Source organism: Drosophila takahashii, chromosome 3L (assembly GCF_030179915.1).
Source record: "Drosophila takahashii strain IR98-3 E-12201 chromosome 3L, DtakHiC1v2, whole genome shotgun sequence".
Classification (NCBI taxonomy): domain Eukaryota; kingdom Metazoa; phylum Arthropoda; class Insecta; order Diptera; family Drosophilidae; genus Drosophila; species Drosophila takahashii.
In genome coordinates this window covers 19452790-19480586 of record NC_091680.1, presented here as the reverse complement: position 1 = coordinate 19480586, position 27797 = coordinate 19452790, and the positions used below count along the sequence as shown (strand labels likewise).

The following is a 27797-nucleotide window of genomic DNA, read 5'->3' as shown; positions in this document are numbered from 1 at the left end:
CTTTATTTAGAAAATTATCTGCTTCCTTTTTACTTCTTATTATTTTCCCTTTGCTTCAATAAATTGGAGTACATTTAATACTTACTTTTTTCGGTTACGTAGGCTACGTTTATGATATCTTCCTTATTTATTAATTTTAATTTACATACTCAAATTTAATTCAACCTTAATCCTATAGTTTGCATACTTACTTTCCCTTTTAATCTCGTCATAGCAAGTATACGCAAAGCCTGTTTACCTAATTAACATGTTAACTTTTATTTGAATGATGTGATTGAATTGAATTCTAAATTGTCCAGTGAATTCTCACCCATAAGGCACATTCCATATATGTACAGAAAACTGTCAACCAAGTTCAAGACAAATAAGAAATAAAAACGTTTTCAATATGAAATCAATTTTAGTTTAATCAACTTATCAAAAAACTTATACAGTCAAAACCCAAATAAAATAAAACTAAATATAAATATAAACGACTTCGGGGTCTTTTCAGCCAATAGTCAGTCGAACCAATCAAAATACTGGGACACGGATTAGGTTTATGCTTATGGCTACACTTGGGCGGTAAATACAAATAACACTTACAGACGAATACATGCCTAAGTTTGGTGTGGTTGCGCGTACGCTTAAATTAGGTTACAACAGCTTAAGACTTAGTTTTGGGGGGGAAAATGGTACAGGTAATTAACACTAAAATGGATCGCTTTTTTCCTGGCATCCTTGATGCTTGCTTGCTGCAGTGTGTCTTCGATATGGCTTCACTTAAAGTTAGGGTCTTGAGCTTTCCTCCGGTTTAATGATGCCGCGCATGCGCTCTTTTCGGTTTCTGCATTGTCGGCCAGTCCAGTCTCGCCAGCGAGGGCAAGCTGTTCTCACCATTGTTATTGGCGATGGTGCTCTGCAACGAAGATGTTGGCGCTTGGAGGGTAAAATCCGATGGCAGCATTATTGGCTGCACGGTGCTGAAGTTGACCATCGGCGGTGAGAGGGGCGCATAGCTAAGACGGCCCGTGAGGTTGTTGTTATTGGTGGGTGGATTCGAGTTGGGCCCAGGCAGTGGCGACTGTGGCGGCGCCACATTCAGGTTAAGTCCCGGGCTTCTGAAAAGATAGCTCAGATTAGGATTCGTTCGTACAAAAGTTATCATAAAGTGAATAGGTGATTGTTTCCCAGTTTAAGGTGAGTTTAGAAATTCCTGATTAAATTATTAAATTAATAAATAATTATTATTAGTGATCCTGATCCGCGCAATTTTTAAATTGGTAAAATTTATAAAGGTTGCAAATAACTAGAGAATAAGTGCAACTTGCTTTGATTATGTAAAATCTAAAAACATAGAATTGCAGTTACAGAAAATATACAAATTAATAGCGTGAACCGTTTTCCCGTTTGTATTTGAGATAATCTAATTAAACTACTTCTATTCTATACTAAAATATATATTCTTTTAGTCAGGTGATCCAAAATCAAGTGCTTTCATTTAGTAACTCAGACCTTGTGGCCTCTATTTCTTGGCAGAATCGCCCTGTCTTAGCTTAACTTTCATATTGACAGTCACTATGGGCATCTTAGAGCTTAAAGGGACGAGAGAATGAGGATTATGACAAGGCTCTATGTACAGCAAATTGCTTGGGATAAAACTAGGTGAAGTAATCTCACCTCTGCTGGGTTATTGTGAAGACCGATTTGCTGACAATCCGCTTGCCCGTATGCCAAATGCGTCCAATGTATTTTATTCGCTGGATGGCAATGATAGCCAGGGCCACAGTCCTTAAAAAAAGGGAGAAATTTTGTGTAAATTAAAATAATTCAATAAAAATCCAATAAATCACACAACTTACTTGAACTTCTTTTTGATATTTCTCTGAGGGGGCTGTGCAGCTCCGCCTCGCAGATTCTGCAGGGCCAACTGCTCGCTGGCCTGGTAGCCCTCCAGGGTTAGCTTCAGATATCTCTTCTGGTAGACCAGCGCCTTGCGATGCGACTCCACACGCAAATAGCGACCGATTAGCTGCCGGCAGCGTTCCTCCAGCTCGGTGACATTGGTGTTACCAGAGCCTCCGAGTTCCTCGCACTTCTTTTGCAGGGCAATGCGTTCGGCCACCAAAAACTGAACGGTCTCGGCCATCTGCCGGTTCTCCTGGGTATTCTCCGCCAGCAGCGTGTTGATCTCCTTCATCTTCTGCAGAAACTGTGCCGGCACATTGTCATCGGTGCTGTGGGCCAGTCGATCGTTGGCCTGAGCCAAGGCTTCAGCCAGTTTGGCCTCCCGCTGACCAGAACGACTCACATCGAAACGGAGTTGCGTGACCTTTTGATCCAGGCAATCTCTAGCAGCCTCTGCGGTTAACAGCTTGGACTTGAGTTCATGGATCTCGGCCTGCAATTTCACATTCTCCTGGTGCTGGCGGGTGCGTGTGTTGGCTCGGCGAGTCTCGGCCTCCTGGAGAGTGACTAGTCTAGCCTCCAAGCTCTCAATCTCGCTGGCCTGCAGGGTGAGACGTTCGTTAAAGTGCTCCAACTCCGATTCAGCGGAATCCTTGTCGCGGGACAACTTCTCCATTTCCTGCTTGAGACGTTCGCAATAGGCCACCCGCTCCTGCAGCTCCTTTTCATAACGTTGACGTTCCCGCTCACTGCTACGCTGAGCATCCGCCGACCGCTCCCGTTCCCTTTCATTCTGGGCGGCCAAAAGTTTAATTTCGCTGCGCAGACGATCTCCCAGTTCGGATTCGAAATCAGCTCGTGGCGATTTTCTCGGCGAGTCGCCAGGTGACTTGAGCAGCAGAGAACTATTTCGGCGACTTTCCGCTCGCTGCAGGGAAGTCAACTGCGTTTGCAGACGCTCGCAGCGTTCCCGTTCCTGATCCAACTGCTTGTGCAGCTCATCCTCCGCATCGAGAGCCGTCTCCAGTCGCTTTCTCATGGCTTCTATAATCACGACATCCTGCTCTTGAATGTCCTGCGAGTGCTGCTTCTCGCCCAGAAGCTCCTTGCTCATTGCCTCGCATTGTTCCCGTTCCACGGCTAACTGCGCACGTAGCGCTTCCAATTGATTGAGCAGCTCCCGTTCGCCAGTGAAGTTCTCATCGTCGGTTCCATTGCCAGTTCCTGGCGAAGCCTCCTCCTCCGTTTGCACACCCTTCTGCTGCTTCTTGTCCAGATTGTTCTCCTCCTCGCTTTCGATGGCTTTCAGGATGTTGGAATCCAGCTGGGCGGAGTAGTTTAGTTCCTTTTCCACCTGCTGGGCTATTTCGTCCACCGAATACTGCTTCGAACTGTTTTCGCTGTTCTTCAGGCGCTCCAATTCCCGCTCCAGGGTGAGAACCTGCAGCTCCAGATCCGCGCAACGTCGTAGAGCAGCTTGTAGCTGATCAGCCTTAATCTTGACTTCGCTATTGAGGACTTCCAGCTCCCGTTTACGAGCAGCTGCCGCATCTCCGCACTGTTCATGGGCAGCACTAACGCAATTCAGTTCCTTGCGGAGATTCTCTCGATCGGCAGCCTCCTGGGCAGCTGTTTCCAGGATCTTGGACTCGAGGGATTCAATGCGAAGCCTGTACTTTACTTCACTTTCTTCGTGGCTTTGCAGATTCTTGTCCTGACGACTCAGCTTCTCCTTCTCCTGCTCCAGTTGCTTCTGCAGCTCCTGCACTTTGTTCTCCAATTCACTCTGCTGTCGCTGCTTTTCCGTTTCCAAATTGGAAAGCTTTAGTCGCAACTGCTGGACTTCCGGTGGGCTTAGTGGTCGTGGCATTTCCGGTGTACGCATCAGCAAACTGGGCGTCTTGAGTTTCGAATCCTCTGTTAGGTTGGAGAAGTTGATGTGACGCGGAACCAGGCCAGGTGTGAGGCCATCGCTGCTCTGGGCCGTGACTCCCAGGGCCTGGAAGTAGTGAGGATGCTCGAAGGTGTTGATAGGATAGGGGGCAATGAAGCCGCTTAGATCGTCGGTGCGCTTGTGCGTTAAATTGGCCACCGCCTCTTTGGAGGTTTCCTGTAACAAAAAAAAATTATAAATATAAGAAATGGTTCTAAAGGAATCAATACAAAAACAAGAGAAAACGCTATAGTCGGGTTGGAGTCCCGACTATCTATCAGCTAAAGGGAGTGCGAGGGAGATGGATATATAAGATTTTTTGATTGTTTATAACTTTTTAGTGAATGGTCCGATTTAAAAAATGTCTTCTACATTTCGATAGGTATAAATATACACAACAAAATTGCATTTATACTTCTCGAAAATCTTTAAAGGTGTGGGCGCCAGGCACATTTTAAAATCATTATTGGGCGTTAGAGGGGGCGTGGCGCTCGGCTAAAATAAACTTGCGCTGCGTAGGAAGCCCATGAATATGTGTGGGAAATATCATACAGACGGACATAGCTATATTTACTCTACTTAGATGAGGTGTAAGTATAATATCCTTATCAAGAGGAAGAGATACTTACCATGGTCTGGTGCAGGAAGACGCCCGCACCATCGCTCGTCTGCAGGGGAGCATTGAGGCTGCGCATGGCTGCTCGACGTTCCACATCCGGTTCGGGGAACTCGGTAATCGATCCGATATCGCTGAGCGTACGGGCACTCAACTTGCCACCGCTACCTTCCTGCTTGCCCCCCGCTCCTGCCGGCGATGAAATCAGGCTGCCATCCTGATGAGCTGCCTGCAGTTCCTTCTCCTTCGCCTCCAGTTGATCGCGCAGGTGATCTATCTCATCGTTCTTGTCCGCCAGCATGGTCTCCATTAAATCCGGAATGGCCAGTCGATTGATCATCTCAGTGCGTATCTTATCCTTTAGCTTTCCGATCTCTGCAGCCTTCTGCTGCACTTCGGCCTGCAGCTTGTCCACCACACTGCGATCCGGTTGGGTGCGAACTGTGACTTCGGCCTCCAGTCGCATTATCTCCTCCTTGCTCCTCTGCAACTGCTGCCGCTGGGTGGCCATCTGCTTGTCCCGCGCCGCCAACTGTTCGCTTAAGTTCTGAACTTCACCCTGGAGTTCATGCACCCGGGTATTCAAATCGGAGGTGCCAGCCCGATGCAGTTGCTCCGCCCGTTGGCGCTGCTCCTCCAGGCGATTTTGCAGTGTGGATATCCGCTGGGTCTGCTCATCCATGCGACCCTGCAGGGAGTCGCGTTCATGTTGGAGTTCCTGTTTAGAAAATAAAATCATTTTTAGTTTATTCTATACATTTAAAGTCGGTTTATAAATTTTGGATTGGTTCTAAAATTCCTCTAATTTTACAATTTGAGCAAATAGTGGAATATTCTATAATTTTTTTTATATTTTTTGGATTCTTTTTCAAGTGGTTAGTTTATTTTTTAATTAAAGTTCCTAAAATTCCTATTCTTTTGTAACGTAAGCACATAGTTTAATATCATCTCATTTTTTCTATAATTTTAGGATTCTACTTCGTCAAGTGGTTGGTTCATTTTTCCTGGTGTTCGTGGGTGAGTCAATGGCCGATCATTTGACCGTTGGCTCCATCTGCATTTAACCCTTTCCAACTTCAATTAAAGTGGATTATATGTACCATATCTTTCTGCACTGTGGTTGTGAGAGGAAGCTAAAAACACACTCGAAGTGAAAAAATATTTGAGAACATTTCGCAATTTTCTTATCTAACATAATAATATTTTGCTTCTATTTGAATGACAAAATCGAGCTTTTTTTAATGAATCACAATAAATAAATAAGCTTAGTTTTTTTTTCTATGGAAATTTTCGGAAACAAAAATAAAAATTAGATTTATGGTTTTAAGTTTTGTATTCATTATTAAAGTTACTATATTTTTTAGTTCATATATTATATTTTAAATAGCATTAAATACATTTTATGCAGATTGTATGGCGATAAAAACGCTCTTTAAAATGCATATAGCCATTCAGAAATTCCCCCACTGTTCTCGGTATCTTTGCGTTTGTACTTGCATCTCTTTTCTGTTGTTTACTCGGTTTGATCCATTTATATTCATGCGGGTATGAATGCAGCCTCAGCTTCCCCAGCAATCTCCACAGCCCCTTTTCAACCATTCAATCTCCCCTTTTTTTCCAAACAACTCAGCGGGATGCGTGCCATAGCATAAAGAAATTTATGGAGGCATTACCGCATATTAGTGTTTCAATTGGGCTTCAGTGCGAGAATGCATATTGAAAACAAGATGGGCTTGTGTTTTTGTTTTTTGAACTCGGATTCTGAGTGACAAAAGATGGACCAGTGGGTGATGAAAATGTGGCAGGTGCCAGAGGCGCCAAATGATTTGTTTTAAAATCGATTTTCAAGTGGAATGAAAAGTGGGGCGGGGCACAGCATATGCATCTATTTTTGAAGTGGAACAAACCGGGCATGTGGAAAGGGAACAGGGAGCGATATATTTATGGGACAGCGTGTGCCAAATTCCCAAAACTTTCTGCCATAAATCACATTCATATCTCAACCAGAACAATCGCAAACTGACTCCACAATGAGTGCATGAAAAAAATCATTGTGACAACTGGCGGCACAACAAATTAAATTATATATTTTTTTATTTATATTATGGTTGCCTTCAGAGGAATTCATCAAAATAAATAAACATTCGCTGCCGCACATCAATTGTCGCACTGAGAAACCTTGGTCGGTTATTAAAAGCTCCATTTCGAAAAACTCACTCGCAGCGGAATCTTTGGCCCCTGAAACATCTTCAAAACTTCCGCTATTTGCAACCGAATTATTAGATTTAATTTAACAAAATTATATATATGTATAAATCTGGCTAATATTCAGTTTGCGATCAAAATTTATTTATATAAATTCGGACATTTCTCCCGATTCAACCGTTCACAGTGCCGTTCTGAAGGCAACTGAGAAGAGATGCTCCCGATCGAGAAAACTAAGAGGGTTTATCATACAAAAATTATTGTTGATGCTGATGGAAAAACAAGAGAGAATGAATCTAAATATACTCAGCGACCAACCGTTGAATTATGAAGAAGCGATTTAGCAAAGACACAAGCATTACCGTTTCGAGTTCGAATATTCATGTAGAGGTTGGTGGATGAGATGCTTCGCGGTTTAGCGGGTGCAAAAACCCTACCGGTTCAAACTTTTTTAGAAAAACAGCATTTTCTAATAAATCATTACGCGGGATTTGATCAATTTATAAAGTAGGTCAGTAAAAAGGCTTCAGAAAATAACTATATTAGTCACAACAAACTTATTTCACTCCTACAGACACTTATTTTGGTAAGTTTATTCCCATTACCTATTGGTTTTTCAATTCCTTAACTCTTATATATTTTACTAGAAAAAAACTGGGCAAGATGAATCCACAGTTCGAGGCAATTGGAAAGGCATTCGTTGAACAATATTACAGTGCCTACGATAACGAGTCAAATCATGGAAATTTGTCCAAATTCTATAGTGAAACCGAATCTTTGATGACGTGCGACGGAATTCAGATAAAAGGTGCAAAGAAGATTTTGGAAAGAATCACCAGTATGAGTATTAGGAAGATCAATCGAAAAATAACTTCGTTGGACTATCAGCCCACCTTGGAGGGCGCCGTTCTAATCCATGTAGTTGGAACCATTCAGTGGGAAGGCATTTCGCCGGTCACATTCTCCCAAGTATTTCTGCTCAAATCTTCAAATAATCTTTTCTACATTGGGCACGATATTTTTCGAATTATTTTACCAAACAAATTGTAATTGTTGAAAGTGTATTGAAATTGGTATTCTTGTTTTTTGCAATATTTAAATTTCTTGTACTAAAGATATCTATTCCCTATGATTTTAAGTGATTAACAAAATAATGAAAATAAATCTGAATAATTACCACATTAAAAAATTATATGGAAGTCTTTACATTTTTTAAATTTAATTCTGTAAAACATTCTGTGTAAGCTTTTAATGATTTACTTACCACACAGCCGGCTCGCATTTGATGGACCTGCATCTCCAGGTCGCGAATCCGTTTGATGGCCGCCTCCTCGACGCGAGTGTGCCGGTCCAGCTTCTCGGTGACCCGCTGAACGCCTTCCACGGTGAGCGATGGATGCGAGGGCGAACCCGTTGCCGTGGGAGCCTTACTGCCATGAATGGAGACATCTTCGGTCACACTTAGGCTGCCCGAATTGGAGGCTGTGTTGGAGTTGTGCAGGGATTCCAGCAGCTTGGTCTTCTGATCCAACGTCGTCTCGATGTCTCGCAGCTTTTCCGCCACTTGAGCCAAAACCGTACCTTGTTCGGCGGTTGGTCTACCCTGCTGCAGCTTCTCCTCCAGCAGGCGGATGCGGGATTGATAGCCCTCCCCAATGTCCGTTTTCAGGCTGTGCACCTCCTGCTGCAGGGCATCGTTATCCCTCATCTGCAAGCTCACATACTCCTCCAACTGCTTGGCCTTCTCGCCCAGAACTTGTTCATTCAGAGCCTTGGTTTGGACTTGGGTCTCCAGTTCCGAGATGATCTCGCGCAGCACAAAGATCTTGTCAATCGACGCCTTCAGCTCCACCTCGAATTTGTCCCGCTTGGCATTCGACTCGCTGAGCTGATGATTAACCTCTCGAAACTGTCCTTCCAGTTGTGCATACTATTTGGAGATAAGCAGTATATTAGTGAGGTTTATAGAAACAGAAATAGATTTATGACGAAATGTGATGAGAAGTGTGCGGGTGCGGATTTCCAGATTAGACAGACAAACTTACATGCTTTCGCTTCGCTAACTTCAACTATTTTTTGAGGGTGCACGCAGTGGGAAAAGGAAACAGGTGCAATGGTTTTTAGTTATAATTGCGGTTTGGTTTATTGGGTGCATGCAAAGAGTTTTAAATATATTACTCAGTTTGATTAACACAAATAAATTAGAGGGTAATTAATAATGTTAAGATATGTGACCAAAAAACCTAAAAAAAAATTAAATTAAACATACTAGGAAAATATTACTATATAACCTAATTTTCAACACCAATCGAAAACCATGCTCATAAATCAAATTCAGTATTTTAAAATATTCTAAACCACAACAAAGAAATCAATCTTTGTTTCACATTTATAAATTATTCACCGGATTTTGTAACACCTCATATATATTTTCGAAACAAAGTGCATATATAATAATAATGGATTTTATTAGACCGTAGATGACCAAACGATAGCGTTTTTTAAGTCTAAAAGTAGGATTTCGTCTAAAGGGCCAGTCTGCAAAAATACCATTATATTTTTCTCAAAAGGCCCCAGATTTGTGGGATTTTTTGCCACTGGTTTCAAAGTGGGATCTCTCTTGAGTAATTAGCTATGAATTCTTTTGTTCGTTTTTAGTGTAGTTAACTGTCAGAAAGAACTAATAAGTAATTTAAAATAATCGTATATGCTTTGGAAAAAATTAATAAATCAATGAAAATAATTCATAGATAATTCCACAAGATAGATCCCACTTTGAAACCAGCGGCATAAAATCCGTTAAATATGGGGCTTTCTGAGAAAAATATAATGGTATTTTTGCAGACTGGCCCTTTGGACGAAATCCTACTTTTACACTTTAAAAACGCTATCGCTTGGTCATCTACGGTCTAATAAAATCTATTTTTTTTCTCGTAATCGGCCATGGAAAGACAGATTTTTCTGCTTTTGAACAATGCCAATTGTTTCTTCCGTTCGCAGGATAAAAATGATTTTGTGTTTTCTTTTCAACGCGATTATACGGCGAAAGAGTGGTAACATTGACAAAATAGGTATAAGGTAAACTATTGGAAGCAAGGGGCTTTGCAATCAATGTGGTACTGTGCAAATAGAAAAAAAATCAAAAAAGGGGGTGGCCGGGTTGATATGGAACGTCCCATATGAGGGTGACATTGAAATAATTCCCAACCCCCCAGAGATCTTCGACTTGAGGTGAATTGGCTAAATGGAAACTGATTGAAAGACTCCGACTCGCACGTTCTTAAGAGTCTATATCTTCGGGTCTATAAATATGTCGGCACATGCTTACAAAAGCTCTGGCATATATATATGTAGAGGCCGCCCTTGACTCCGTTGAAATAGCCCCCCAGGGGGATTTACAATTGAATTATGCCCAACAGGTGCCCCCTCATGCGATTTAGTAAACTCTTCATGGAAATTTCTTCAATGGTTTCCAGAATTCAGTACTTTTCAAGCAGTTTTTTTGTTAATATGTGCGCAATTGTGTCAGTTAATTAAAAGTAAGGCCAAATATTTAGATGTCTATAACCAAACTTATAACTAAAACTAAGAAATAATACAAAACAATAAATAGAGGGAATACAAAAAAGAGAGAGATATGAAAAGACAGAGGAAAAGACTTTGTGAACCCAGGCAAAAACGCAAACGAAAGTCAAACCAAGCCCAAAATCAAGATCAAGATCAAAACCCAGAGATCAGATAGTTAGGAACCGTGGACGGGACTCACCTCCTCGGAGGCATTGGCATAGGAGCTGTGCTCCTTCTCTTTGTCGCGCAACTGAGCCTTCAGCCGCTCGATTTCGCGCTGGAATTCATCGCGCTCTTGTTCGCGCTCGGCGGCCTGATCCTCCAGGAATCGCCTGGTGTCCTTTAGCTGCTTGTCAGCGGTATCGATCTGTGTTTGTGTGTGTGTGGTTATGGGTCAGAGGAAAGGGTATCGAAACGGATAAATAACCTGGCTTACGAACTACTCGAATTTATTTGGATCATGCGTTTAGCACTCAAAGTAAAAAGGGATTGAGGGGAAAACTCAAAAGGAAAAGGTGATCCTTGTGGCATTTTAAACTCTAAACTCACCTGAGATTGCAGATCCTCGCGGTCCTTTTTGCCACACTCCACCACCTTGTCGCCCTCGCGACAAAAGTCCTCGATCATTTGCAGCAGGGTAACTGTGGAGTTCGCCTGATCCCTTGAAGGCTGCTCCTTGACCGGCGAAGATGAGAGCAAATGACGCGCCCGCTCCTGAAGGGCAAGGAAGCTGGCCGATGACTGATCTAATCCCTGCTCCTGCAGGCTCTTCATTGGCCCCAAACCATAGCCCTCGTTGTAGTCCGTGTGGTTAAGGGAATTCAGTTGGGATAGCTGATCCCTGAGGGCCTGCAGCTCCTGGCCCAGTTCCGCATTGCGATCAATAGTGTGACTCAGTTGCTGTTGCAGATTCTGTCGATCAGCCTCCGACTTGATCAGGCGATTCTTGAGCTGCACCAGCTGGAAGGATAGCTCCGAGGCATTTCCCGCATGCTGCTGAAGATCCGGAGGCAAGGAGGTATGTGTTTTTCCCGCCTCCGGATTGCTGTTCTTCCGCTGACTGGCCACGCCCATTTGCTGGTCATTCAGGGAATTTGTGCGCAGGAATTTGGACAAAACTTGTTGCTGCGTCTTCAGACCATCCTCCGCCTCGCAGCAGAGTTCATGCTCCTGCTTTTCCGGCTCGTCCAAGTGCTCCGCGGACTCGTCATGCGGTCGCTGTTTGTTCAGATCCTCTGACAAATGCAACAGGTAGGAAGCCTCCGACTTTAGGCGCTCCAGGCAATCATTCAAATCAAAGTCCTCGCTTGGCTCTTCGTTGCTCTTGCTGTCGATGAACTGCACCAAACTGGGATCCTCCACAACTTCCAGCAGACTGTGCACATCCGGCACTCGGAGCATTTGCTTTGTGTTGTTTAGGGAGCCACTGAGCGTCACCTCCAGGTCATCCGCACCCGCATCCTGACTGCGACTGTGGAACAGCAGGCGTTGCACTTCCTCCGAGAGTGTGGCATTCAGATCCTCCTCACAGTTCGCCACACACTTGGCCAGCCGGCAGAGCACGCTGCGGAAACTCTTGGACAGTTCCCTCAAGCCATCCCGCTCGCAGATCACCTGCTCCAGGTCACGGGTCGCATCGAAGGTCGAGTGGCGCTTGTTCTTCCGATTCAGCTGCTTTTCGTATTCCAGTTTCATGCGCGACATCTGCGGGAGAAGATAGATATATTTCATTAATTTATCATATTCATAGATACACAAGTGATGATCTATCAATATTTATAAAATTCGCTTTAAAATTGTAAGAATCAATTCAGTTTTCAAAGATACAACGTCCACATTTAAAATTAAATATCCTAAATTTTCGCTAAGAACTGATTTCAATCAAATAAATATTTTCAATCCAAATAAATATTTAAAAATTAATAGAGTAAGAAGTAAGTACTTTCCCAAATAATTTATTATTTAATTTTAATTAAATTTATTTTTGAATTTCTACGGAAATTTGTTAAAAAATGTTTTAGTTTTGATATAAATAAAAAAATCAATGCCTTAAAACGAACTTTAAGTGTTCTTCCTCATAGTTTAGTACCTAGATTATACTTCTCAAATATCAAAGAACTTTTGCATGATTGAAGATAGTTGCAATCTTATACTTTAAATATAAAATAAACATTGTTAGTTTTTAAGTAGTACATCTAAATTTACTAGCGCAATAAATATAAGTTTTTACTTGAAATGAAATGAATAAAATCTATATATTCGGTACTCACCTCGTCGGCATGTTTAATATTCAGCTGAGTGATCTCCAGTTGACTCTTGGCCGTAAACTTCTCGCGCAGCAAGATCAGCTCCTTGGGCCAATGCTGATCGTCCACTGTGTTTTCCGACAACAAATTCTGAAAATGCAAATTGTTTACATGGATTAAAAACTTTTTGTTTATGGACAATGTGTGGAAAGCTGTTGCCCCAGTCGGCTGCATATTGCATCGAAAAATTCGGAGACAGATCAAGCTTTCAGAAGAAACTTTTCCCGCTTTCGCCAGAGCATAAATATTTATGGCTTCGTCTCAAAATATTTACATGATATAGATGGGAAATGATGTGGATCATCCAAAGTCAGAGATACAGCCGAGTGTGTCGGGTCCCTTGAGGGTGGCAAAGACGGAAACGGAGCCAGATACATAAATCTTAATAAAAATCTTCCCCGCCCAAACGGATAAAAAGAAGAGAAAAAGGGAGTGGACGGAGTTGGGGTTTATTTTATTTTTGGATGCGGCTACACACCCTCACTCGTGGATTGAGCATAAAATCGCATTAAATACAATTAAATATAGCTCAAAGATGACGATTTAAAAGCAATTCAATGGATTATCATCACCAAGTTGTCTTATCGCTGTGGTTTTGCTCAACCTCTCCCATTTGTTCTCTCAATTCCCACTAAAGGGTCGTGATCCCGGCAGATTGTGAGTTTTCTTTGTTTTCAATATTTTCCAATATTTACTCGCGGCTTTTACGTAGGCAAACAGTGGGGTACAGATTTATAAAATCTTAAGAAAATTGGAAAAATTAAATAAGAGGTCTTGTGCTCTTGAATTTTAATATTTTCTTTTGATATTATTTCAATTAACTTATTTTCCCTTTCAAAATAATAAAACGCACTTGTTTACCCTTTGTTTATATTTCCAAATAACACGTATTGCCAGAGCAAAAGCTTTTCCCGCAAATCTTTGTGCGAGTAAAATTTGAATTTTATTTTCGTCACTTGCAATTCTACATTTCATGTGCACTCAACATATAGTATATATAGGAATACGTGTATTTCGTGCAATGCTACAATATATTTTTAGATCTTTGCATAACAAGACGCGGCAATAAATCTCCAAACGAGCGGCGAAATCTTTAGGCTAATCCAAAATAGAAAGCATAGTGCTCTATAGAGTACAACTTCTTTCCTATTGGTTCATGTTGAGCAGTAAGGCCAGCAGGCTATAGGCTTGATTCATGGTCTGAAATGGAGATGTCTTATAAAAGGAATCTCTTCAAAATAAAACCCAACAACCTTGGTAAACAGAGGCAAGCCGACATGAAAAAATCCACCTGCTTTTAAGGTCATGGGACGATTTAAATACACCATAAACATTAAGATGAGCCGGCGGATTGGAGGATTCATATCCGGCCAGTCGGAATTATACATGCAATCGGTCAACATATTTGCAGAATCGGTGACGGCATTACCATAAATGCTGGGCAGCATGATTTGCATGATCATGGCCAACAGATACTGCATCATGGCAGCAAATCCTGGTAGATCCTGCATGACGGGACTCTGTATAGGGATTAACTTAGTTATAACCGATAAAGTAAAACCTCTCTGTATACTGACCATCTGCATACTGTAAATGGTGAAGCAAATTATCAAGGAACTGACCAGAATTTGGGTGAAAGTGCTCTTCGAAATGAAGATCTCGATGTCGAAGGCCTGTCGCTTGAGTCTGTGATGCAGACGCACCAATTCCAGGAACTTTTTCCTTAGTTTCCTTTCATCATGGCGAAGGCTACTCAATCGTTGGCCCAACATTCGCAAACAGAGCGATAGATGCAACATCATATACCAATTAACACCGTCCATGGTTATATTGCAGATACAGACAATCGGAATGGTAATGGCCTGATAAATGAATGGATACCAAAAGATAGCCGGCTGTTGCCAATCGAATGGTGTCCACATCCAAAAGGGCAATCGATTGGGAATATCAAACAGAGGTTGGATCACAATAAAAGGAATCACACCGGCACTGCACAAGCCGTAGAAAATGAAGACGCGTCTGTAACGTCGATGCTCGAATCTCCACATATCCGCTTCCTGTTTGGTTTTCAACGCAAAAAGATCCGAGGTGCTCCATTCGGTCAAAATCCCTTGAGCAACATGGGCATATTTCCAATTATTCAGCATTTTAGCACCCAAAGCGGTTGTGGTCAAGCAGATCAATAGAACATCGGCTGTATGTTCGATATCCCTGCTCAGCATGGCCTCCACCCACAAAAGGACCATAAAGAGCAGGGTGAAGGGAATGTGCAGCAGATATCCCCGCCAGTTAGTCCAATCCGGCCTGGAAATGGACCCCTTTTTGGGCCAAAGACGCCACCACTCCAGAATTCCTGTCAAGGTCCGCACTGGTCGAATTCGGTCGTAATCCATTTCACCAGTCTAAACTCCGATTAATATAATATCTTTTCGGAACTGCCTTATATAGGGTTGCCCTGATTGATTTCCTTGATTGCTTAATTTTAGGGGCGGTTCTGGTTTCTTGACGATTCAATTAAAATTCACTTAGCCAAGAAAGCCAGTTGGCTGGTTTTACATGAATCTTTAGAGACCCACTGCCGCCGTTGAAGAGCCTTTAATTTTTGTTACACATTTTAAATTAAACTCGGTTTTAAAGGTTACTCAAATGCCTATAAAATTTTAATTACTATCATACCCCCTTTTCAATAATAATGAAAGAATAAAATTCAAAAAATAATCATCGGTTTCCACTATGCCAATAATATATTTTTTTTTGAGAGTCCTGAAATTGATTCCTGAGTTTAAGGATAGAACCCAAAATTAAATTTTCAACAAGGCACTTCTTTTGGGGCCCCGGGAAGTTGACTAAATATAACCCAAATAAAGATTCCAAGAGAAACCGAAATTTTCGCGCCTTGGACAAAAATAAACTCCTCATGGACCGATTGCGACTGGAAATGGGAATTCTTCGGTTTTAATTTCCTTTTTTTCGGGGAGAAAGGGCAACGACTTTTAAAGTCAATTGGGAGAAAGACAAGTCTTTGACAAAGTGCAGACTGTTTGTTTATTTAGTCTGTGTTTTTTGGGAGACTTTTTGAGTGATGGACTCTTAACAAATTTAGTTTGTTTAGTCATTTCCTTTTGCTTACTTTTGAAGTTCCTTTTTTGGATCCGTAGTTTTCTTTCTTAGTTCACAAATATCTCGACACACCAAAAACCGTTAGATTTTAAATCCAGGCACCAACACAAATTTCCAATTAATGGACACAATAAAACCACTTAATTTAGTTGTTTGTATGTACAATTATTTTCCGCTTTTTGGCAATGATTTGCCTATTTTGCGTTTCACAAGAACCACTTGAAGATCGCGAAGATCTGTAGAATCTATCCGTAGAATTCTCTCTCACTCTTTACACTGTGAGATTGTATTTTATTTAGATGAATGAATTATCCGATATAGACGTACGCACGCATCGAAGTAACGGGAAAGAGTGAACGCCACCCAAAGCAGGCAGCCCATTATAATGAAAATCGGCGGAGAGAGCGGAAAAAGATCGGGAGAGATCGGGAGAGTTCGGAAGGGATCGCCTCAAGCAGTTCGCTGCACTGCTTGCTTCCTCTCTCTTTTCTCTGTGCGTGTTGGAATTAATTCAAATTTATGAGCGTTAATTTTGAAAAGTTATGTAGACAGAACCACTCTTTGCTTCTTTTTTCACTTGTGGGGGTGTTTCTGCTCCACTTTTGCCCTTTCATTAATCCCCATTTGAGCCACACTTCCTGCTTTGAGTTTATTATCTCCGTTTCATGACTTCATTAGATTGGTGTGAAGTAAATAAAATATTATGCTTTGACAACAGGACGAGCACATGTTTGTCTTTCAACGAGAATTTGGCGCGCTCTTTTCTTGTTTAGATATATACACATCTTTGCATTGTCATATAGTCCACAGAATGTCTGCGAAATTTGCTGTTGGCAAACAGAACGATCGGCAGATAGCCCCCATATGATACATATAAAAGACTATTTTCTGACAGCATAAGTGGGGCGGAAAAGTTTTGGTGAACAGTCGTAGGGTTTTATACCAGAATGATTTAAGTTTATAGTATTTGAATAGTGCGTAAATACACAGTAGAAATAGGTTGAATCTTGTAAATTTTAATAAACTGAAAGTATGAGTTTAAATAATTAAATGGTCCTCTGCTTTGCATCGACAGTAAATTTTCAAAAATTATGAAATTATTTTAGTTAATAAAAAATCTAAATAATTTTAATGTCAGAACCTATGACTAAATAAATAGTATCAATATTTGCAAAATGATCACAAAAGTTTAATTTAATTTAATTGGTGTCTTCTAATTTTTAATTTTTTATTTTAAAACAAGAGAGAACGTTATAGTCGGGTGCCCCGACTATCAGATACCCGTTACTCAGGTAAAGGGAGTGCGAGGGAGATGGAGATGGAGATATAGATTGAAAACTTTGATCACGCATAACTTTTTAACGAATGGTCCGATTTGAAAAATTTTTTCTACATTTCGATAGGTATTGATAAACACAATAAAACTGCATTTTTACTTTTCCAAAATATTAAAGTTTTTAAAATCGTATATAAGCGATTGTGGGCGTTAAAGGGGGCGTGGCACCATTTTGAAACAAACTTGCGCTGCGTAGGAACTCCTAAAATCTGTATGCAAAATGTATGCAAAAATGCCAATCTTCTAGCTTTTATAGTTTCCGAGATCTCAGCGTTCATACAGACAGACAGACGGACAGACGGACAGACGGACAGACGGACAGACAGACGGACAGACGGACAGACGGACAGACGGACATGTCTAGATCGACTCGGCTAGTGATCCTGATCAAGAATATATATACTTTATGGGGTCGGAAACGCTTCCTTCTCCCTGTTACATACTTTTGCACGAATACAATATACCCTTTTACTCTACGAGTAACGGGTATAATTACGTATCTGTTACCCCTATCCAATATTTTTTCTGTTAAGTCCCTTATAAATACAATTATGAACCAATGATCCCAGATTATATTCTCCTAATTGAAATGACCTTTAGTCAATATTCACTGTTAACACAATGGCCAATCCAGCAGTCTTTGACCTTCGATGGATTTATTTTGGTGTCGTAGAAAAGAAAAACAAAAAATGTCGCTGAGAAGCGCCATCAAAGGGGAGGTCTTCTCTACCTATTCCATCCATAGGCTGACACGTGGCCACCATATTTGGTGAGGCAGTGAGGATTGACGCGGCTGCTGGAAGGGATTGAGGCATCTGTCAACGGTTCTTGGGGATCATTGACTGCCGGGTATAAATAGCGACATGCCCAGGTATCAAAGTGCACACTGATTTAATGCTACATAATTCGAAGTGAGTTGAAAGTTCTTTTGGCACACGTTTGTGGCAGCATGATTTTCATGTTGCTCTGTTTTTAGCCCTCTTTTTTTGCCTCTTGCTTTCATTTGTGATTTTGGCTACTTGACAAATTTCGCACGTTTTTTTTCATGTGAGCGGCGTGCAGCGCGTTTAAAAATAATTTATGCTCGTGGAGAGGTTTTTTGCAAGGGAGATACTTTAAGATTAGACTGATCATTAAAGTGAATCACGCATACTACGTTTACTTTGGTCATTTATCTTAATTAAATCGGTTTTTATAAAATTAAGGCAAAAGAAAGTCCAATAAACGACCAAATGTATATGGATGATTCAATTATTTAAATTGACACAAAGGATTAATCGAGTATTTAAAATAAAAAGCTTTGTAGTTTTTGCAAAATCATTTTTCACAAAAAATTATGTTCTCTGATTACAAAAAAAATATAAATGCCTATAATATTAATGAATTAAAATTTTTTAATAATTTTCGGTTAACAAAAACGTGCGATGAGTTGAACAATGAAAGCCATGCCACATGCCTGTTTCGCTCACCTGAATCTGCTGTTCCAACTCGGTGGCGATGTCCTGTCGAGCCAAAGCCAATTGCTCCTGCAACCTCCGTTCATACTCCTCGATAATCCGCTGGATCACCTGCGATTCGTTATTAAAGTTCAACTCGTCCTCATCGATGATGATTAGCGAGGTATTCGCGAGTCCTTCTACGGCTCCCTTTTCCGGGCAGGTAGGAGTGGGTGATTCGGTTGCAGGCTGGGTTAGTTTTTGCATTTGGGTGTTGATTGCAGGTAGTTACAATTGGTTTAGTTCATTTTATTGGGTTATAAAATTCGGAGAGAAAAACAAGAATGGACATGCAGTTAGCTAAGTTAGTCAAAACAGGCTTAGATATGAAACGTTGTTTGGGATTTAATTTAAAGAGGTAAATACACACCTTATAGTCATCGTCACCCTGTCGGCGTTCATAGAACTTTATGCGATCACTCAGCTTGCGAACCTGGTCTTCATGAGCGCGTTTCAACTCCTTAATATGCGTTTGGTAAAATATCTTCAGGTCGGATATATCCACAGAATTCTATAAAAGAGAATTATAAATGTTTTAGTAGGCAACATAATATGTAAATTATGAATGGTTGACTAAATAGTGTTAATTCTTAACCTATAGATATTTTTCATAAATAAAGTAACCAATAACTAGTTGTAAATAATGATTAATATTTTTTATCCTATTATTAAAATATATTTATTTTGTTAATTTAAAAAAAAAACGATAATAAAAAAAAGTTGTTTTTTTACTTTGTTATTGAAAAATTATTAAAAAATATATTTGTTAGTTTTAAAGGCCCCAAATATTACCGTCTTTACTCATTGTATATAATTTACGTTCATACAATTTAAGTTCCCGTTCTTAACTGTTTTTTTTCATAAACAATTTTGTATGCAAATATGATAAGGGGAATATGATACGAAACTTGTATGTACATTCTTTTAAATAAATAAATAATCCAATTTGCCTTCGCATTTTTAAATAATGTTATAGCACACATCCTTTCCTTTTATAGATCTCAGATTGAACTGAAGTTTTAAAAACTATACAATCCTTAGCCTAATCCTTCTTAATTAACTACACAAATAAGAGAAATACGTGACTACGAAACAATTAGACTCACATCTTTGCCAGCTTGTCCAGTGGTCTCCCCCAGGGAGTCCAGTCCACAAGGAGTCATCTGCCTGTGACTCGGACTGAGAAGCAGCTCAGCTCTCTTTCGTTTGCGTGGGGAGGGTTCCTTGGAGGACACAGCGGCTGCCGCCTCCTCGGGCAGCTGATCCATCTCAGAGCACTCCGAAGAGCTGTCCCCAGCCTGGTGCTGCGACTTGTGCGAGAAGACATCGTCCGAGAACTGCTTCTCCAGATCGGCGCACTTGTGCTCGAAGTACTTGCGCAGCTCCTCCATTTGCTTGGCATGGGCGGCCTGCTGGATCTGTTCGCTGCTCTGCTTCTCGCTCTCCCACTGATCGCGGGCAATCTTGAGCTCCTGGGCGCCCTGATCCCGGCACAAGGCCATCTGCTGGTTCAAATAGTCATCGAACTTCCGCTGAACCATCAGGAAGATGCGTTGCTCCGTTGGCACCAAGTACGTGTGGAATTGCTCGATTTGCTTGCTAAATGCCGGTGTCCACTCGGGATTTATCGCCTGCAATTCTTCGCTAGGAAATTGTCTCTCCCTGGAGCTGCGCGATCCACGCTCCTCGTTGTCGGTGAGAAAATGACGATCCAAATCATCATCGCTTTCGCTTATTAAATCCATAGATATCTCGGAGAGACGCTGGCCGGGATTGCATTCCTGATCCGGCCAAACGACACTCGAACGTTTCACTGCCTCAATTGTTTCCTGAAGTTGCCGGCGTAAATTCTGAACTTCACCACCCATACGATCGGAATCCGCCTGCAGCTTCTCACGCACATTCAGCGATTGTTGCAGAGAGTCGGTAAGTTTGGCAATCATCTCGTCCCTCCGCGACATCTCCATATAAATGTCCAAAGTCTGTGGGAAAAAATCAAATATATTATTTATAGAGTAAACATTTATAATCGAATTACATACAGGTGCTCCCAGTTCATCCTGCAGAGTGCGATATTCCGTGGAGTTGGTCATCAGCGAACTGGAATCCCTGGCCGAAGCTGGACCCGCACTGGATTCCCTTCGTGCCGCCTCAAGTTGCAAGTTCAGCGAGGCCAGGCAGTTGTCCTTGGTCTCCAGTTGGGTATGCAGTTCCTGTACTTTGGCCTCCAGTTGCTGGAGCATGTTCAGGCTCACCAAACTGGAACTACTGCCAGCAGCCTTTATTGCACCCGCGTGCTGCAGAGTTTTCGACTCATCTAGCGACAGGGAAGGTGGATCCTGTTCCTCTTCGATAGTTGTGCTCATGGAGAGTAGTCTCTCGCTTTCCTCGGTGATATCCTCCAGAACATCCTTGGAGAACTCGGTGAGCGGCACTCGCTCCATTTGCTTGAGTTCTGCATTGTTTGAGCTGCTGGTTACTTGTGTTTGCTCCGCTTCCGTGGGCGAAAGTTTCGGCGCATTATCCGTAATCGCTGGATGATTCATGGCCATCAATCGCAGCTTCATCAGTTGCAGGGAACTCTCCTCATCATCTTCATCATCGTCATCTTCGGACATTTCCAGTATGGTTAGCTCTAAAGGTTCCAGTGCCTCTGGTTTCAAACGCAAAGTAGTAAGTGCTGTTGCTGATTTACGATCTACGATTTGAGGTTCCTGGAGAGGAGGTAGCTTCAGGATTTCCATTGTGGACGAGGGCCTAATAATTTCTTCCACCTGATCCTCCTGTTCCTCATCCAAATCCGTGATGAGGTCCTGCTTCTGAGAAGTATTCACTGTTTCCTCAGCTTCGTACGTCACTTCGATTGATTCATTGGTGGCGACTATTTCCTCCATCGAATGATCCTGTTCCTCTGTTATTTGGCTTTCATCTACATGGGTTTCTGGGGGAGCACTGGCACTGATAGCCTCACTACCCTCTGTTTTATCTTCCCTTTCCAGAACTGGTTCCTCAACCAATTCGGAGACATCATCCGTGGTGCTTTGGTTACTCAAACTGTTATCCACTTCTACCGATTCGTTATCCTCGTGCAGGGAGTGCACAGGTTTCCTCTGCTCCAATGGCAAACTAATGTCGAAATCATCGTCATCAGAGGAGCGACTCACTTCCACTTTGGAGCCAGCTGGTAGCTCCGAACCCTCCTCGCTCTCATCCTCATCGACGACCAGGAAATGTTGGGCCAATTGACCACCGGACAGCTGGGCATCATCGATACGAAACTCATCCGGATTGCTGCTTAAACTTTTGGCACTTGATTGCTCATCCTTTGGCCGGGCAAAGGCAGCCGCCTCCGAGAGGGATTCCAGTGGGGAATCCAGTTGCTCCTCCACCTCACTGATCTCGATGGCCTCTTCGATCTCCTCCTCAATGCTACTACTAGTTGTGGTTGTTGTCGTTGCTGTGGTTGTTGTTGCCACAACATCGGCACTACTTGTTGTGGTCGTTGTTGTTGTCTGCTGCTCGGCCATGTCAATGGTCATGGAACTGGTGGGTGGCTCAATGCTAAACGACGACACCGACTGATCCTCCTCGGTGAGACTGAGATTGTTCTGTCGCCTCAATAGTTCGGCGGTATCCGTGGAGGTAACTGCATATGGTGTGCTACTCGACGTGACCTCCGTCCAGCTGCTCCTCGAGATTATGTAAGTGTGCGTGGAGTCATTGTCGGAGTCGCAATCATCGGCGGGTTCCTTATCGCACACACCAGCGGCCACATGTTCCGAATTCTCCGGAGATCGTTGCTCACTCGACGAAGTCGGCTTCTCAAATATAAAATTTAGCGTGGGTATGAACTCAACTTCCACACAAGTTGCTGCCGCTCCAGTGGCGCGCGATGTTGCTGCTGTGGATGTTGCTGCTGCTGCTGTTGCTGTTGCCGATGATGATGTTGCTGGCAACTCTTCGAGTCCCGCCGCTTCGATCGCCTTGTAGCTAACACTCGCGCTGGGCGGACGGAGCAATGATGTGATCTGCAATGTAAATAAAGTAATATTAATGGCCATCGCATTTATGTTTCTACGAATTCTACAGCAAACGTATTCCTTTGATGAATTACTCTTAAAAATGTTGTAATAAAGCCATTACTTTTAATAGTCTTTTTAAGAACAAAATAAAATTTGAGTCACGTTACCCAATCAAAAGATAAGAAAATAATGGGAAAAAAAGATGAAATTATATTTATATTTAAATTTTTCTTTAATAAAACCAAAATAAATTAAAAATTAAATATTACTTTTATCTATTATTTTCCTTAGAATTTTTTATTCTAAAGTATTTCTATTCATTTCTATCTATTTCTTTTTATTTTTATCTGGTGTTCAAATATGGTTTAAATAAATAATAATGTTAAACTTTATAATCCAATATATAGTATATACAAATATTCTAAAATATGTTGCTAAAATAAATATTCTGCAATATATTTTTAATATCGAACAATATGTAAACTTAGTTCCCGACATTATTCTTCGTAGGTAGACATAAAATATATTTTTTTAACTCAAGATATTATACCATTTAAGTTGGACATTCGTTCGATGACATTTCACCGCCCTTAAAATCAGAGAACACTCGGATTTGTTTGAACAACAAATGAAAACAAGAGCAGGTTTTAATTTTTCGTTGGCCCACTTGTTGTGCCACCAGGCCGTGCCACTTGAATTTGAGGCAACACGCGTCTGCCGCCATAAATTTATTTTCTAGATTTTGATTCGATTTAATGATGTCACCCAGTTGTCAACGTCCGAGACGCATTGTGAGGATTCTTTTCGGGGTCCGCCGACTTTTGTGGCCCACTAAACTTGGGCAAACGTTGTATTAAGAAGCGATTTTATTGCGCAAACAAATGCGATTGAAAACCTAGAGAAGATTTGGGTATGTATTTGGAAACATTTAATTTCAAATTGACCTGCATCTCAAGTGAGGATATCGGTGGCTATCTTCTGGAGAAGCAAACACTGCCTCTGCCCACATCCATTCTTTGATGGATTGCAGCTGTGTCGGTCGTTGGTTTCCCTTTAAAATATAATTAGAAACATTTGAGGCATCTTTATGTTTGGTAATAAAGTTCGCTTCGCGGAGGAGTTGCATATGCCTGAGTTATTTATTTTTGGACTTGCCCACATTAATTAAGAAAGTCGACTCTGTCCACTCGAGTGATGTATTTATGTATGATGAAGGTGTTCGAAACGTGTGCCACACATGCACATCCGTTCCCGAATCGAGTGAGGAAATGTTTAGGCATTTTCCAATTACATTTTCCACAGCTGGAGATCTAATTGGATCGCGTGCATTCCTTTATATATAGACATGTGCCAAGGCAATGCGTTTGACGGTAGAATAATAAACTTTTTTGAACTTATTGCGTGGATCAAACAGTAGATGTAGGTTATATGCAAAAGTGATAGTAATATGCACCCAAAAAAAAATCGATATGAATCGTAGGTCAATTTGACCTTTTTTAAGATCATTTTTAACTTGATATGGGGCCAGGTAAATGTGATATGGTCGAAAATGTAAGAACGAAAATTTTCCTTATTCCTAACCAAAACTTATAATAGTGTGAGCGAGAAAACATGATAGAAGTACGTCAGTTCGAATTTCGAATCAGTCTTTCTCGCTTCCACTCATGTCATTTTGCTCGCCATATTGATTCTTGCGCTCTTTTTCGAAGTTAGAGAATCTCCGAGAGAGAGAATTCGGCAAAATGATATTATTTATTGTAAATTTTATGAATATTTCAGGTAAAAACGATATGAAGAGGAATAACCAGAAAATTACCTGGACTTATCGATTTTACGGCGACGTGCTTTTTTTTGTGTGTGTAAAATTAATTTAGGCAAAATATAAAAATTGTACTATTTTTTCAGAGCAATATAAACAATTTATACAAACATTTTTGAACCTTGAAGTTTAAATTATACGCTTTTAATTATTTATTATTTTATAAATTAAAACAAAAAACATACACGCCTAATAACTACTGTATTTGAACATTTGCAAAAGACATTTTCCACATCACACATACGCCATGTGGGTCAGGCCGTAACGCTTGACAAAGTTTTCAGAATATTAGCGGAAAGAATTTGTGAAAAACTTGTCCAATTCTCAGCCACATGGTAATTTGAACGTCCTTGAACTTGTCAGTGCAAAGACAACCCAAGCAGGAAGTCCCTGCCCAGCGATAAGGATATCGGGATAACAAGTTTGCCACTATAACCATGACAACGGATTTTCTTCAAGTGTGCGTGCCTTGTGGGACGGAAAAGCGAAAGTTTCTCCCACCTTCTTGCAAATATTTCAATTTGTTGCTATAGTTTGCCTCTGTTTTGGGGCCGTTGTTTGGGTGTGACACACATTTCAGGTGGATCGTCTGAGGTTTTTGCACTTCGGCGACTAATAACAACAATGCCACTCCCCCCCAAAAAAGGAAAATGGGCGCAGGACCTAGCCCAACGTCTCTGTTAATGGCGCTGCCGCCTTTCCTTTGATTTCCCATAAGATATTGTCGATAAACCTTCAATAATGGCACGCATATTGGCGAAAATGATTAAATTAATAGCTTTGCCAGGCGAAAAATTGACAGTGAAATATGTCGAACAAAAATAAAGTGGGATAAGGGAAAGGATTTGCTTTTGCGTTGTTATTTTAAAGGTTATATCATTTTACTGGCGTCATTTTATGAGTATTTTTAAAAACTTTCTGAGTTATTTTATTAAAAATATTAGAAAGTATTATTTTAAAACGTTTTAGTAACTCTTGGCGATAACAAAAATAATTTCTTAATATACAAATTATATTTTTTGAAATAATAAACAAAATTACAATAATGTCTTATGGTTGAGCTGATATTTTAAAACATTTTCAGTTTTGAAATTGTGATATTTTAACTAAATAAGTGTTGCAGTGGATCCTCTTTATTTAGTACAATTTTCTGGTATTTTGGGTGTTCATTTTAATAAAATACATGTACTCGATCTTTATGTTATTAGATATTATTTCTATATCCACTACACTACAATAACTAGCACTAATGTGGCTCATTATCAGGCGGTTTCGAATGATATTAACACACTTTGGGTGTCGAGTGATGCAAATGTCACTGGGAGATGTTAAAGATCACGTTGCCCACAATAACTCACATGCAATTTCCCCATTTCGCTGGCCGCCTCTCATTCGATTCAATTCAGCGATGAAGTTATCTCAATTAAATGCAATTTACAGTCACTTAAAAAGTCCATATATCGACAATGCCTTTTATGAGTTACATTGTGCAAAGTTCTACGTATATGCAAATCGCTCGTAGATGTTTTTTAAACAACTTTATAGGCACTGGCACTGCACTTTTATCTTTTTAGAGCTATAAATGTGCGGGGAACCGAAAGCGGAGCGACGCGACCGCCTGCAGTGCAAGTTCTTTTATAAATAAAACGCCAGAAGAGACATTCAATTGAAATCAGTCACTCAATCCGAGGAAAATCAAAAGAAAAGCGTTGGAAAAGAGCAGCCCCGGAGAGCCCGAGCGATTGAGAGCGAGTGCCGCGGAAATTTGCAACGCGGTTCCAAGCGGTTCCGTGCACCGAATGTTCGCTTCCAATTTTTTATTTATAAACAAAATTTATATGTGGAACATAAAAACGCTTGCGTCCGTGTGTGTGAGCAACATTTGTTGCCGGAATGTTGATGGCGAGATATTATATGGTATATATGGTTTATATCACCCCCCCGGGTGAAAAATGAAAAAGATTTTGGTATTCAAAAAGTGTGCAACAAAAAAATTGTTTTGATATCACCCCCCACAAAAAAATCCTGGATCTGTCACTGTAATAATCTTTGCAATTTTTTACATAACAGAAAATAATAAGTAGGTAAGTAAATACCATTAAAATTGTTTAACCAAATAGTAGTAAAAATTATTTAAAAAATATTGTAATATTTAAATTAAGATATAAATATTCTAAGTGTTATATTTAAGGCCCATAAAAATCATACACCCTATTCGTAAATAAATTGAACACTTTGTAGTATTCTTAAAATCATAAAAGGTAAAAAAAATGGATTGCCCTAAAGTGGTTTTCACTGTAGTTTGTTTTAAATTTTCTAAAGGGCCTTGTGGTCGTCTAATCGAAAGTTCAAAGGCGCCTTCAATTTCGATTTCATTTGTAAACACACTTGAAAAACAATTCGCTCTGTTTGTGGATTGTATGTTTAGAAAAATAAATTTCAAAGCATACTCCTCCTACTTTTTGTGGATCGCATAGATCGCACATTCCGCGAGCGAAAATGATGGATGTTCTATGGATGCTTCTCAACGGGTTAATACTTTAATGGATTCCCGTGCTTGTTCGGCTTACCCAATCGTATAGAGTGTACAGATTCATGGTGACTGCACTTGAACCAAATAATTTATGGCCTATTCCCTGGCTTCTTGGCTGCCTTTGTTGACACTTGCGCCTGTCAGTTGTGCATTTTTCTATACGTTCTAGTTGCGGCCCAGATGAGATCCATTTTCTTGTTGATGTTTACGTTGGGATTTTGATGACACGATATTTCTTAATTTTTTCGGGTTGATTTGCTTACAAACACAGACGCACACACAACACCGAATAATTTTGTAGGTTATGTTGGATACTTTACGTAAAAATTGAAATTTTTTCGAATTTTTTAGTTCTACACGAAGACAACACAATAGGGGGTAAACTAGCTACTAAAACCGCTACGTTTAATCAAACATTATAGGATTTTTCAGTACTCCTCGAGGGAGAAAATTAAAGCTGAATCCGAAACAAAAATTGGGAAATTAAAAAACAATAGTGCAACCGATCTGAAACAGTTGCACGTAAACGCGAGCGCGATGCAACTGAGAACCAAATCCATTGCGATGAGTCTTTTATTTTTGGGTCTCGGGGGATAAACCCTCTCATTTTCTCCACTCCCAAATACTGTAACGCTCAGTGAAGCACAACACAAGATTGTTTAAAAATAATCAATCGTAAACAAAAACTGTTGCAGCCGCATCGAAATAGGGAGAGTCGAACAGAGAAAATGAGAATTCGTTCTTGTAATCCCCAATTGGGGAGAGAAACAAAGAGAAATCTGAGAGATAAAAGAGGAGGAAAGTAATTAAGTTTTATCTGCAGTTCTATAAATAAGTTTTAAGCATAGATTTGGCCTTTAAAAAGAAATGCTTGATAAGGAATAATTTAAGGAAGTGAGAAAATATTTATGGCTCTAATGGGACATTTATAAGCATTGAAGATATAAAACTTCCTTT

At 40.7% G+C, this 27797-nt stretch overlaps 2 protein-coding genes and 1 long non-coding RNA gene across 10 annotated transcripts; 1 reads left to right on the top strand and 2 right to left on the bottom strand.

Annotated features, from left to right (window-relative positions):
- Positions 1-367: 367 nt before the first annotated feature.
- On the bottom strand, positions 368-27260 carry Plp (Pericentrin-like protein). Of its 7 annotated transcripts, none has more exons than XM_070215650.1 (13): positions 26878-27260; positions 20509-22494; positions 19573-20448; positions 18837-18977; positions 18440-18655; positions 12479-12604; positions 10758-11912; positions 10408-10575; positions 7906-8571; positions 4450-5154; positions 1842-3997; positions 1660-1770; positions 368-1097 (listed from the first exon to the last, which is right to left on the bottom strand). In XM_070215650.1, exons 1-13 carry the CDS (start codon positions 26902-26904, stop codon positions 794-796), a joined length of 8637 nt encoding a protein of 2878 aa, XP_070071751.1. In that variant the 5' UTR covers positions 26905-27260; the 3' UTR covers positions 368-793. The 7 variants fall into 7 exon arrangements, with proteins under 7 accessions (XP_070071751.1, XP_017006356.2, XP_070071752.1 ...); XM_017150867.3 differs by having other exon boundaries at positions 369-1100; positions 26878-27259; XM_070215651.1 differs by lacking the exon at positions 26878-27260 and adding an exon at positions 25666-26059 and having other exon boundaries at positions 369-1100.
- On the top strand, positions 6523-7771 carry LOC138913137 (uncharacterized). Its single transcript, XR_011418749.1, has 2 exons — positions 6523-7227; positions 7289-7771. It is a non-coding gene; the product is annotated as an uncharacterized lncRNA (long non-coding RNA).
- On the bottom strand, positions 13466-14992 carry Or71a (Odorant receptor 71a). Of its 2 annotated transcripts, XM_017150877.3 has the most exons (3): positions 14092-14992; positions 13768-14034; positions 13466-13714 (listed from the first exon to the last, which is right to left on the bottom strand). In XM_017150877.3, the coding sequence occupies exons 1-3, from the start codon at positions 14905-14907 to the stop codon at positions 13661-13663; spliced, it is 1137 nt and encodes a 378-aa protein (XP_017006366.2). In that variant the 5' UTR covers positions 14908-14992; the 3' UTR covers positions 13466-13660. The 2 variants fall into 2 exon arrangements, with proteins under 2 accessions (XP_017006366.2, XP_070071480.1); XM_070215379.1 differs by having other exon boundaries at positions 13656-14034.
- Positions 27261-27797: the final 537 nt, after the last annotated feature.

Excerpts from the sequence above, each read along its gene's own strand:
- Or71a (XM_070215379.1), bottom strand. The coding sequence starts at position 14,907 with ATGGATTACGACCGAATTCGACCAGTGCGGACCTTGACAGGAATTCTG. Across the intron at positions 14,035-14,091 it reads CCATTTACAGTATGCAGATG|AGTCCCGTCATGCAGGATCT; the intron begins GTCAGTATACAG and ends ATCCCTATACAG.
- Plp (XM_017150867.3), bottom strand. The coding sequence starts at position 26,904 with ATGAATCTGTACACTCTATACGATTGG. Across the intron at positions 5,155-7,905 it reads AAATGCGAGCCGGCTGTGTG|GAACTCCAACATGAACGCGA; the intron begins GTAAGTAAATCA and ends TTTTCTAAACAG. Across the intron at positions 3,998-4,449 it reads TCTTCCTGCACCAGACCATG|GAAACCTCCAAAGAGGCGGT; the intron begins GTAAGTATCTCT and ends TTTTTGTTACAG.